Source organism: Zootoca vivipara, chromosome 12, assembly GCF_965207765.1.
Source record: "Zootoca vivipara chromosome 12, rZooViv2.hap1.1, whole genome shotgun sequence".
NCBI lineage: Eukaryota > Metazoa > Chordata > Lepidosauria > Squamata > Lacertidae > Zootoca > Zootoca vivipara.
In genome coordinates, this window is record NC_142595.1 from 33661121 (window position 1) to 33673445 (window position 12325).

General features: G+C 45.6%; 1 protein-coding gene across 3 annotated transcripts; it reads right to left on the reverse strand.

Moving 5' to 3' along the window:
- Positions 1–1225: 1225 nt before the first annotated feature.
- Positions 1226–12325, reverse strand: LOC118094970 (sulfotransferase 1C2-like). Of its 3 annotated transcripts, none has more exons than XM_035135786.3 (8): positions 12187–12325; positions 11186–11363; positions 10954–11082; positions 10768–10865; positions 8579–8705; positions 6359–6453; positions 4169–4349; positions 1226–1590 (listed from the first exon to the last, which is right to left on the reverse strand). In XM_035135786.3, exons 1-8 carry the CDS (start codon positions 12193–12195, stop codon positions 1478–1480), a joined length of 930 nt encoding a protein of 309 aa, XP_034991677.2. In that variant the 5' UTR covers positions 12196–12325; the 3' UTR covers positions 1226–1477. The 3 variants fall into 3 exon arrangements, with proteins under 3 accessions (XP_034991677.2, XP_034991679.2, XP_034991680.2); XM_035135788.3 differs by having other exon boundaries at positions 11186–11360; positions 12187–12308; XM_035135789.3 differs by lacking the exon at positions 12187–12325 and adding an exon at positions 11734–11845.

Sequence of the window (12325 nt, forward strand, 5' to 3'; positions counted from 1 at the left end):
AACTTTGCCCCACCACATTACTTCATACCAAGGGAAGGGCCTTCGACCTTTGATCTGCAGTTACTCAGTTCAGGGCAAGGAATCCTGCAAGTCTAGATAAGGAGATGTTGTGTCGGCTAGCTGGGCTCCTCCCTGCATGGGTGGTGGTGTTCACCCTCTGCCCCCTGCCCCCGTGGCAGGCACCCTGGGCACCAGCAAACCACGCAATGCCACTGCTTTGCCCCACTACACGCCACAATACCGTAGAAAAGGCTCAACCTTTGTTTGTTCAATTTAGAGCAACCCTCAGATATGGTTTGCTACTGCCCACCCCGTGGTGTTTTATTGTGGGCGTATTCTGCAACATGTTCTTGACACAACAATTGTGCATTCCTGGTGGTTTTAGTCTGCTTTGCTAGTTGTTCTGTGATGCTTTCCTGGCCATACCACATTATTGCTATCTGTAGGGGTGACGTATAAGCAGGTGGTGGAAATGAGGGAGAAATAGGACAGGTCACCCATTGTTAGTCTGTTGACGCTGCAAAAACCCCACAGCACTGCCTTGGAAATGTTTCGTTGCTCAGATAAGAGAGGAGCATGCAACAGAAATACGTTTGTTTTTCATAAACAAAGACCCTCTCAAGCACAAACTATGCGGGAAACCCATTTGCAACTGCCCCATTTAAGACCTAAAACAAGGTGGGGTACAATTTAAAACACCCAAATGTCATGCGGAGAGGAGGTGATCAATCTCTCCTGCTGCAACACAGCCTCCCCCCCCACCCCGCCAGCCTCACTTCCAGCATCAGCTGGTGAGGAAAGGACTTTATAGGACCGTGTGGATATGGCGAATGGTGGAGGACAGGCACCAACAAACCCTTTCCTTGTGATCCTCTGGCGTTTGACCCACTCAATAGATCTGATGAGGTGAAACCCCTGCTATCTTTAAGGCTGTGTTCATATTGCTGCCTTAGAGCTCAGTGCTTGTCTTCATCAGTGCTTTTCACAGATCCTTCCCCCACCCCAAGCTGTTCACATCAGCACTGTTTCGTTAGTTTCGGATTCGTTTCCGTTTGTGTGCACACTAACGGGGGTTGGGAAAGCTCTAGGACCCCATCAGAGCCTTGAGCCCCCTTCCTACATCGCGAGGGTGTCAAATGGCCTTGCACAGGGTGGCGTATTACCAAAATCTGCCCCTGTTCACACATTTGCTGGAGATGAATTAGGAATGGCTTAAGGACTCCAGTCAGTGTGGAGCTGGTTTAGTTATTTATTTCATAAAATTTATACACTGCTTGATTGTAAAACAACAACAACAACAACAACAACAACAACAACAACAACAACAACAACCTAAAAGCTGTCTGAGAAACAGCACCTCAATCAGTAGTATTGTATAACAAAGGGATTTCCCCTTTATCAATACAGTATGGCTCTTTTATTCAGCTCCTCTTCAGTCAAAAGACTGAAAATTTCACTATGAGGCATGGAGAGATGCTTACAGCTGTGTGCGGAAGTTCAGGTCACTGCCCTTTAATAACTGGGCACAGACATGATCTAGCTGTTCACTTTGAGCCACTGTGAAATGTTCCTTCCAGTTTCCTACGGTTCCTGCAGGTGGGGAAGACAATTCAGAAAAAAATAAAGCTGTTTAACATCCCTTCAACAATCTGTTTTCCTATCTTCTTTTCTTTTTCTTTTAACTCAGCAGATTTCAAACTTTCTCCCTTTAAGGAGCCCTTCCTCAACTTAGTAAATCTGCTCAGGAACTCTTGCACAGGATTCTGGGAAGTAGTCTAGGGCAAACCCTACTGGCCCAATAGTTTCTCTGCCTGAAGTAAAAATCTCCTTCCTGCAAGCTGTACATTTCATTTTGGAGTTGGTGTGTCATTCCCACTTTTGTTATGAATTCACTGTTTGGCCTTGAACCTTTCACCATCTCTCAGCTCCAGTACTTCAACTGGAAATTAGGAGTGATAAATACTGGCCCACCTTACAGGGTTGTTATGTGGAGGCAAACATGTTGAAGATTTTACATTCTTAAACGCATGGTCCTTCTTACCCACTTATACCTGAAAGCAAATTCATGGCTATTACTTTTTCAGGCAGATTGTGCATCATGGGACAGAACAGTGGTGAGTGATGGGAGGGCTACAATTATCTCCCAACCCTTAGTTTCTACCAGCTGACCGGCTAAGGGACAGGATCAGCATTTCCACCCCAGAAATGAAGCACAATCCTCACCTCCCTTTTCAACATTCCCGAGTTCAAAATGACTCACAAAATCTCTGAAGGTAGTCACTTCCAATAGCTATTTTATAATATTGCTGAACTACCTTGAATGCAGGGTGCCAAGTAGGGGCCCCCCAGGGGGGGTCAGCCAATGAAAGGGCCACCCCCAAAAAGTTGATGGGCACTGCCATTCAAATAGTGTGTGTGTGCCATGCCATGCCGTGTGATCAATTATGTGGGGCAGGACTTACCTACCCCCCAAAAAAATATTTTATTCAAGTTGGCACCTGAAATAAGAATACTGAAGGGTCCCTTCAAGGGGTTCAACTTCTTAAGGAAGACTGGACCTTCGGAGAGAGCGTAACTTTTAAGGCTCAAACCGGTCGGGAAATGAACAGAGAGCAGACCAGGATATACGAAAGCAAAGCGGCAATAAGCCTGATCTTTATTAAAGCTGTTGCAACAGGGTGCTCCCCCCCACACGCAGGAAAGAGGAGGAGGACCCTGGACAAAGGTGTGCAAGCCCTTATATAGACTTTGAAATTGCCCACCCTGTAGCTCAAGACCACCCCCCAGATACATCATACCTACAGCACAGACGGGATTTAGCCCACGACCACCCCCTTAATACATCAGAGAAGGGGCGGACTACAACAGAAATCCAAAAATCGGAGTGCGTTGTTTTTTCTGCTAGGTTACTTGATTGGATTACCTGGGGATCCTGGCCTCTCTTTTGTTATGATAACTACTCAACTCCTGAATCCAGGTCAAGGTCACAGGCTCACCCTATTCATATCTTAAATGTGCCCTTGAGACAGGATTTGTGAGCAAAGAGACAATGGGGAGGCTTTTCCATTTTCCTTCCACCTTGCAGAGAAATATTTGAGGTCAATTTGTAAGAGAGAAAATGGTTTCAGGACTTTTCTGAGGGTTTCAGACATGCGGTTTACATATTTGTATGTGTGTTAGTTAGTTAGTTAATTTATTGTTACGGTTCTCGACCAGCACACACATTTATACTGTACATCAAACAATCCAATATACAATTTAAAATATATACAGTACAATAAATATAAACTATAGCCATTATAAAAATTATTAGATAAGAGAAATTATCACTACTTGGGAGGGTACATATATAAATAATATGTCTAAACTTTCACCATTATAACATTATTAGGTAAAAGCAGGTATCACTACTTGGGCAAGTACAGCTAATAGTGGCACTGGAACATCTTTAGCTCTGTCCTGTAATTTTATGAGCGCTACTAACTAAGTCAGCCCAAATTTTTATGGCTCTAGCACAGAACTTGGCTACCCTTGCTGTCACATTAGAATTAGCATCTGAAAGGAGCCACTCTATATAAAAATTGTCCGAGTGTCCAGGAAGTTCAGCCAGCATCATGTGGATGAGCTCACCTCGCACCTCCTCATAGAAGCTACATCACAGGAGTATGTGGCCAATAGTTTCCACTTCCCCAGATCCACACGGGCAACATCTCTCCCACATTGGGGTCCGTTTATACTTCCCTTGAAGAACTGCTGAGGGCATTATGCGATATCTGGCTAACGTTATGTGTTTGCTTGGTACATTTATGAACATCTATTTTATATATAAAAGGACGACTCTGGGGCTGCGGCGCTCATCTCGCGTTATTGGTGGCCAGCAGTAGTCATGTGGCCAGCATGACTAAGCCGCTTCTGGCAAACCAGAACAGTGCACAGAAACACCGTTTACCTTCCCACCGGAGCGGTACCTATTTATCTACTTGCACTTTGACGTGCTTTCAAACTGCTAGGTTGGCAGGAATTATATATATATAAGACCTTAAAACACACCCCTGCCTGAACATGATTGTGCACTTTCACTGTTGCTCGCTTTCACTGTTGCCCCTATCAGTTGTCGTCGTCCCTCCGCCCTCCACTCCCTCCTGTCAGATGGGTCTTTGGTTCCCACCTTTTCTCATGAAGGGCGAGACGCTTTGGTTCAGGTAGGCAGAAGGGAAGGTGGTATAATTTGTCATTGGGTTTGTTTTCATGTTCTCAAAATCTGTGTGCTGCACAATCTGGTTGAGAACAAATTCTGGGAGCTCTATTCCCAGGAACTGGGCTACCTTCTGGATTTCCCGGGACGGATCCTAGAGAAAAAGAAAGGCAACTGGGAATTACGTTCACATGTGGTGGGGGTGTAAATATGAAGAAAATATATCTGGCAATGGGTGTTTAAGGTTAAAGCTGACCAAAAGTCCAGAGGTAGCATTATTATCAATTTATAATGGGGTGGAAGGTTCGCAGGCTATGAAGGACTTGCTTACAAATTTATTGACAGCTGCACAAATTATGATAGCTAGGAAATGGAAGGGGCAAGCAGACTATAAAATGGCAGAATGGTATAAGGAGGTGTGGAATATAGGTATTAATGATAAATTAACATGTGCCATTAAGGTAAGACGAGGGATATGCAGGAGAAATTATTTCAAGGAGATATGGAAGGTGTTTGTAGAATTTGTACTGTTAAAACAGAAAGGGGCAAACCATCGCAAGAGGTGTTGAAATTTTGGGAGGTTGGATAGTTACAATGGAATGGTCTTGGTGGCGTGGTGCACATTTTTATTCTTATATATTTATGATTATTACTTTGTCATCATCATCATCATGAAAAAAAGAAGCAACAGCAGTTGGAAAAAGAAAAGAAAAGAAAGAAAGACAGACAGACAAGAGTTGTGATGGGGAGTGTGGCAAATCAGGTTGTGTTCATCTAGAAATCTAGTATTCCTAAATCATCATCAACAGCATCATCATTAAATATTAGTGACTAATAATAATAATAATTCAATTTATATCCTACTTTAACCCAAAGGTGCCCAGGGTGGCAAATACATCAATAATATCTTTTTTTTTTTTTAAATTTTAAAAAGCATTCTCCAAACAATTAAAAATGTTCTCAAAACTGTGATTTCAGGATTGCCCAGAACAGTATCATTCAGCCATCAAATGCCTGGGTAAATGGAAATAATAATAATAATAATAATAATAATAATAATAATAATAATAATAATAATAATTTATTATTTATACCCCGCCCATCTGGCCGGGTTCCCCCAGCCACTCTGGGCGGCTTCCAACAAAACAGAAATTCTAAAATACAGAAATCCATCAGGCATTAAAAGCTTCCCTTTTCCCTGTTTTAAAATTCCTCCTGAAAGTCAGTAATGAGGGAAACAGATCCACCTCACTATGGAGGGCATTCCACAGAGAGCTACCACTGAAAAGACCCTGTTATGGGTCAACGCCAACCGGACAGTCTCTGTTATGAAGTCGTGATCCTGTGAGCAGGGACTGCTGGTTGGGGCCCCTCAGGCAGGTGGTAACAATTAGTCCCGAAAGAGGGAGCATCCGATGGGGCTGGCTGGTTGACAGCATTCCCCAGCCCCTATAAACCTTCAAGTTAACCTGCTGGGGGAGGGGAGGGAGAGAAGACGCCGTGTTTTAGACTTGCTGTTTAATGTTCTGTAGTTGGTGCCAGAGAAGAAGCCGATAAAGTCTGGTAACCCATTCAGTGCCTGCATGTGTTACAGGCATGGCCAAACTTGGCCCTCCAGATGTTTTGGAGCTACAATTCCCACCACCCCTGACCACTGGTCCTGTTATCTAGAGATGATGGGTGTTGTAGTCCCAAAACATCTGGAGGGCCAAGTTTGGCCATGGCTGCTAGGAGCTTGGAGGGAGGACTTAGGAAAGCGACCCCCTCCTTGACAGTCTCTAGCAGCACCAGCACCAGCACATATACTCTAACATTTCCCTGATGAAAATAGGGACATTCTATTCCTGTTGTTGTTGTTGTTGTTGTTGTTGTTATATTATTATTATTATTATTATTATTATTATTATTATTATTATTATTATTTTACCACATGATGATTCTGTGAATTCTCCTCACCCCCAGAGGGTTACCTGTGAGATGAAATACATTTTACCACATGATGGAATCTGGCTGCTTACGACTTGGAGTCTGTTATGAGGAAGCTCACTGAATTTGTTTCTGGATCTTTGGGGGCCCTGCTGCCAGAATATTTCTTCAGAGCATTTCTAGTGCAAATAATCTCTTTAGTGGAACCTACAGCCTTGTGTGTATGTTGCCTCCTACCTCTTTCATGTCTTCGTAAAAAACGTACAGAATTGGGTGACGTTCTTTGGCCTCCCACCATCCACGAACATGGTTGGCCCATGAGCCATAGGTCACTAAAATATAGACCGAAGGGTTAGAGAGTGAAGCATAGTGCCTGGACCTGTGTCCGCCTCTTCCCCATAGTGTAACTTTCCCCATGGCTGGAAAGACAACAGCAAAGAACTTTGCAGGTTCACACAACTTGCCCCCTTGCTTCAGAGGATGTTGCTGGCTCTCCATCCTTTGCACTAACCAATAATATCATTCCCCTTCCTGTATTAGAAGACTTCACCTATGTACAGCTTAAAATGCAGCAAGGTCTTTTACTCCCCATTGCTTTTCAAGGGGCTTTTTTTTTTTTTACCTTGCTATGCTATACAGACTAAAGACTGGGCAGGAATATCTTTGTCCAATGTGCATTCCCCATCTGGGCTCTCCTTGCCTCCAACCTCCACCAAATCTTGTCCAATGAAGCTGTCATACGCACATGTGCAATAGCTGTCACGAATTTTCACACTTCAGCTTAAAGGGGGCTTACATTTTCAAATCAGGTGAAAACACAGAATTTCTCAAGAAGCTACAGGATACATATGAATTGTGGCTAATGTCATGTGTACACAGCTTCAGACGGCGAGACTGATAGACGTAGCTGGGAGGTGGGGAGGTCTAGCTAGGGGTGTATGAAGTGGGGGGCGGAGGGGGCACCGGGGGCCACTCTGGGGGGGTGTTGACAAGATGACCCCTGCCTCCTCCCAGCTGTAGAGCGGCCGAGGGCACGCGCAGTCAGTATGGCATGGCGTCCATACGGGCTGCCGCTCTCTTGCGCCATCCATACGGGCGTCTGTACAGGCTGCCTCTCGCACGGCGACCGCACGGGCTACCGTGCATGCACACTCTGTACGGAATGCCGCACATGTGCACTCTGTATGGACGGCACACGTGCACCACTGGGCAGCTCGCCCTGCCCCACGGCGTCCCACCCCGAGTTCCGCCACTGGGTCTAGCCAGGGTTTCTGTCCTGGGTGAAACCTCCAGAGGGGTGCCACTGAGGCTCCCAGCAGGTCTGGGCTTCAGCCAGAGAGAAAGATGAAAAGTCTCATTTACAACAGGATGCAGGGAGAGGGGGAGTTGGAAAATCTGGACAGGCTGCGTGGCTCTGCCCAGTGAAGCAGGAGAATCCTCTGTGGGTTTGCTACTGTGTGTGAAGGAAATTCTGGAGCGACTGAGGGAGGGGTGGGGAACTGAGGAAGAGAATCAGCTGGACTAGATGATCCTTGGGGTGTCTTCCAACTCTTCAATTCTATGATTCTACGATCTTGCAATGTGCTTGTATAGCTAAGGTTGAGTCATTTTACAGACTGTGGACATGATCTACACACAGGAAAGTAATGGCTGTGTGTGAGCATTTTTCCTGCCAGAGGGAGTTCCCTGGCAAGCTCTGGTCAGCTCGGCTCTACTGTATTAGGGTTGTAATGGAAGGGCACTTTCTACTTTAGTCTCACAAAAAGCATTTCTTCACTTTACACGGAACCTAAAATGACTACAAAATTATCATTTCCTAAAATGAGCAATCAAACGAAAATAGAATGGAAAGGAATCTTGTTGAAGCTCACTTGGGAGCACATTTACATGTCAAGACTCCTTGAAAGGGTTTGCACAGAACCAAGAAGAGGGGTGTGTGGCAAAAAGCCTCAGAGAGACAAAATAATAATATATATTTTTTAAAGAAAACCAGAGGGTATTGGTTGATCTTATGGAAATGCAGTCTTTCAATGATCCTGTGACCAAATAAATTCAATTCAAAACCTGACCTCAGATAGACAATTGCTGCACGTGGAAGTTCTACTTTTGACAAACAATTTGTTTTTACTGGAAGGGATACTCATTTTCCCTTTGGTCATACAGTCATAATACTTCTTAGGATTCATTTGTATTCAAATGATATAGCGACAACTTCTTATGCCCTTTATGATTAAATGTGTTGAGGTGTGTGTGTGTGTGTACACAAACATGCATCCGGGGGAGGGGTGGCAAACTGGGTCCTTGACCTGGGTGACAGAAAGCCTAGATTCAGCCCTGACTGAGAGCATGCTGGAGCTGGAGTAAACAGTAGTATTCACACAGATAAAACCTCTGCTAGACAGGCTTCCTGAAAATGCGTGTCTGTTCTTCTAGTCTTGTCCTCTAATCTCCACTTACCTGTCCCTGCAATGTATCTCTCAATAAACTCTTCCCACGTGCCAGGCTCTGGAAGGAATTTGTTCATGCGGTGAAAGTGAAAGTAGGAGACTGCGTTGTCCTTGGCATTCCTGGCCACATAAATGATCTGTGGGCCAAGAGAGAACCCAGGAGTCCTAGTCACAAGCTTTTTACTCTGCGCTCTTCCAGTCCATACGAATCACCTCGCCTTCCCGCTTTTTGTAGTGCTCAGTTCTTTCGCAAAACAATTCTAGGCATGTCTGCTCAGAAACAAGTCCCCGTGAACTGAATGAGAATTACACCTAGTTAAGTATGTTAAATCTACAGTACAACAAAGCCACCTTGAAGACACAAACTCAGCTTGACCACACCACTATGAGTGAGGAGCAGGAGTTGCATTGACGGCAGTGAGGCACTCTGCTAATGCTCAGAGGCACTCCTTCACTTGTATCTTGCATATTCTGAAGCAGAATCTGGCACTGCAAGCAGCCTTAACGCAGGATCAGATTAAGCTTGCAGTCTGAACATGTTTAGAGGCATCCTAGTTTTATTTTAGCTTTACATTTTCCAGCCTACCGGTAGTGGTGCAGCTAGGTAATTTTAGATCTTAGACATAATGGCCTAACAAAGCTCCTTAAAACGCTCATGTGTATCACTTCAGTTGTAATGCATACAATTGAGCATTTCTCCCTATGACAACTACCATTCCATGCTTCACATTTTCTATATTCCTGATAACGTTAGCAGACAAAAAACAGCTTGCCAACCTTCAGATCGGCTGCTCCCTAGCTGCATCTCTGGTCCCAAGGCAGAAGGGGTGTAGCTCAGCAGTGGAGCATCTTCTTTGCGTGCAAGTTTCAATCCCTGGCATCTCCAAGTAGGTCTGGGAGTGACCACTGCTAGTCAGTGTGGATTGTCGCGGAAAAAATATATCACCAAGGACAAGTGCTCCACAATAAGGAGTCTAGGCAAGCAGACAAATATGGGCGTAGACTTTTTCTTTACAATCACTTGTGTATTTGACAGAAGTAACATCAACTCATAAGTCAAGACCCGGACGCTGTTGTACAGCTCGATGATTAATCCCCTTTGTGGAAAGAAACTCCCCTCTTTATTTTCATCTCTCTTGGGAACAGGAATCCAATCCCAATTATCTACAATTTCTGTTTAACCCGCAAGAAAGAAGGGCTTCCTCGCTGGCTAGGTTTAACGGTTCATGGGGGTGGTAGAAGGAGATAGGATCTGCCCATGTGATGCCCATCAGGTGGAAACTCTAGCTCACATGGTCCTTAAATGCAAAATGTATGATGATACAGATCGTGAAGCTGAGGCTCCAATACTTTGGCCACCTCATGAGAAAAGAAGAATCCTTGGAAAAGACCCTGATGTTGGGAAAGATTGAGGGCACAAGGAGAAGGGGACGACAGAGGATGAGATGGTTGGACAGTGTTCTCGAAGCTACGAACATGAGTTTGACCAAACTGCGGGAGGCAGTGGAAGACAGGAGTGCCTGGCGTGCTATGGTCCATGAGGTCACGAAGAGTCGGACACAACTAAATGACTAAACAACAACATGATGATATACGCCAGCAATACCTGGATCAACTATGTATCTCAAAATGGAAACCAGTGATAGAGCTTACACGCTTCCTATTACAGGGGAGAGACCAGGAGCTTACTAAGACAGTAGCTAAGTTCCTTTATTTGATCTTTTGCCGCCAAAGTACATTACAGGACCCTGCCCTTGCTGGAGACCCACAGAGGTGAAATAGATTGCCGGCCTCCTTTTCCTTTAGCCAAGTGACTGTACTGATGTTATGGCGACGTGATTGTACTGGCCTACTTGTTTTGAATGTTTGTGGATGATGCCAATAAAGGTTTTGATTGATTGGAAAGAAACGCTGAGTTTACTGGAACAACATTTGTCTGCTTATCTATACTGTACTCCTTCTTGTAGAGCACTTGTCCTTGGTGATATATTTTTCTGCTACTTTGCATTGTGCTATTATATCACCACCCTTTGTATTGTCCGTCAAAGTCAGTGTGGACAGCAACTGGACTTGGTAGACCAATGGTCTGAATAAGGCAGCTTCCTACATTTCTAAGGTTGAGCCTAGAAATTGGAATCGAACCCAGAGTGGAATCTCGGCTCCTATTAAGCCATGCTACACCACCCAATTTGTTCTGACCTTGCAGTTTTGTTTCCAGAAGGAAGGCGGCAGGAGCTGGATTGGGAGGTGGGATTTGATCGTGCGCGGAGAGGGCATTTCCCTTGCCACATCCAAGCCTGCAAAAGCAGAGGGCGACTTACAACCTTGTGCTGAGAAAGTCTTCGCCCTTCCTATCCTCTCCTTGAATCAGTACCTGTTACTCACCTGAGGGTAAGGGCTTTGGGGGAAACAGGTCTATGAAGGGGTTCCGTAGGTAGATTGGGACCTGAGCGTATTTCTGGGGGTCTCCTCCGTGCTGGATCATGTACACAATTTCCTGCATCCATGTAGTCCCTGCCAGTGAGGTGTGGATAACAACAAAGAAAATCTGTTTAGGCTGCAGCCAGTAGCCCCTGGTCTCCCCTTTTCCATTCCCATGTGATTTCTCTCCATTTACCTGCTTTGGGGTAAGTGCAGATGAGAAGATCGTCAGGGTGCGCTTGGAAGCCTTTCAGTTGATCCCAGTTCTCTTCAATTTCTCTGAGCAAAGTGACTCCCTCAAATTCCACCAGCATTGGACAATGCTTGGACTTCAGGTCAAGACCTTCCAGCTCAGATTCGAGACCCATCGCCTGCTAGTGGAGCAAACAGGAATAATATAGTGTGGTCATTTCAAGTGGGGCCTGTTCCCCTCAGCACTGCAGCCCTGGAGTCAAAGGCATCTCTCCTAGCCAGACTTGCCGGAGATGCATCCCAACCTTTTTCGCCCCCTCCTTCTTCCCAGGACACCTTGCTCTCAATACTCTCTTTTCCTGACACCTCAAACACAAACCCCATCACCATGGCAACCTCTGTCTGCCCAGGCCCAAGAATTCCTCTCAGGTGGGCCATCAACACCTTTTGTCATGTCTAATATCCCAGGTGAGGCCCTGGCTTGGAAAGGAAGCTTAGCCTGTATTTTTCCACTGGCCTGCAAACTTCCCTCCAAATAATCAAAAATCCTACCATTTATTAATGAATAGGATTTAGCCACCCCCACCGATCAGAAGGTCGGCGGTTCGAATCCCCGTGACGGGGTGAGGTCCCAGTTCCTGCCAACCTAGCAGTTCAAAAGCACGTCAAAGTGCAAGTGCCGTAGATAAATAGGTACCGCTCCAAGTGGGAAGGTAAACGGCATTTCCGTGCGCTGCTCTGGTTCACCAGAAGCGGCTTTGTCATGCTGGCCATATGACCTGGAAGCTGTACGCCGGCTCCCTTGGCTAATAATGCGAGATGAGCGCCGCAACCCCAGAGTCGGTCACGACTGGACCTAATGGTCAGGGGTCCCTTTACCTTTACCCCCCAAATCTATCACAGTATCGTGCTTTACTGCTTATCCCCACTGTCTCTGCCCTGCTCTCCTTCATCACCACTTGCTGACCCAGGAAGAACAGAACTTGCTTCACTCCAGTTACGGACCTTTGTCATTCCTTCCTTTCTTTCCTCCGTCTCTCTTCTCTTGCTTCTGAAAGAAACTGCGCTGCACAGGACCTGCCTGGGGTGTGTCTGCTTATAGGACAGAGTCCAGAGTCCAGAGGGGTGAGGAGGGAGGGGCTTC

What these genes read in the sequence shown, in the direction of transcription:
- LOC118094970 (XM_035135786.3), bottom strand. An exon ending in CCCAAAGCCCTTACCCTCAG is followed by an intron (nt 10,866 to 10,953) that starts GTGAGTAACAGG and finishes CTGCTTTTGCAG; the next exon opens with GCTTGGATGTGGCAAGGGAA. An exon ending in TTTACGAAGACATGAAAGAG is followed by an intron (nt 4,350 to 6,358) that starts GTAGGAGGCAAC and finishes CTTTTTCTCTAG; the next exon opens with GATCCGTCCCGGGAAATCCA.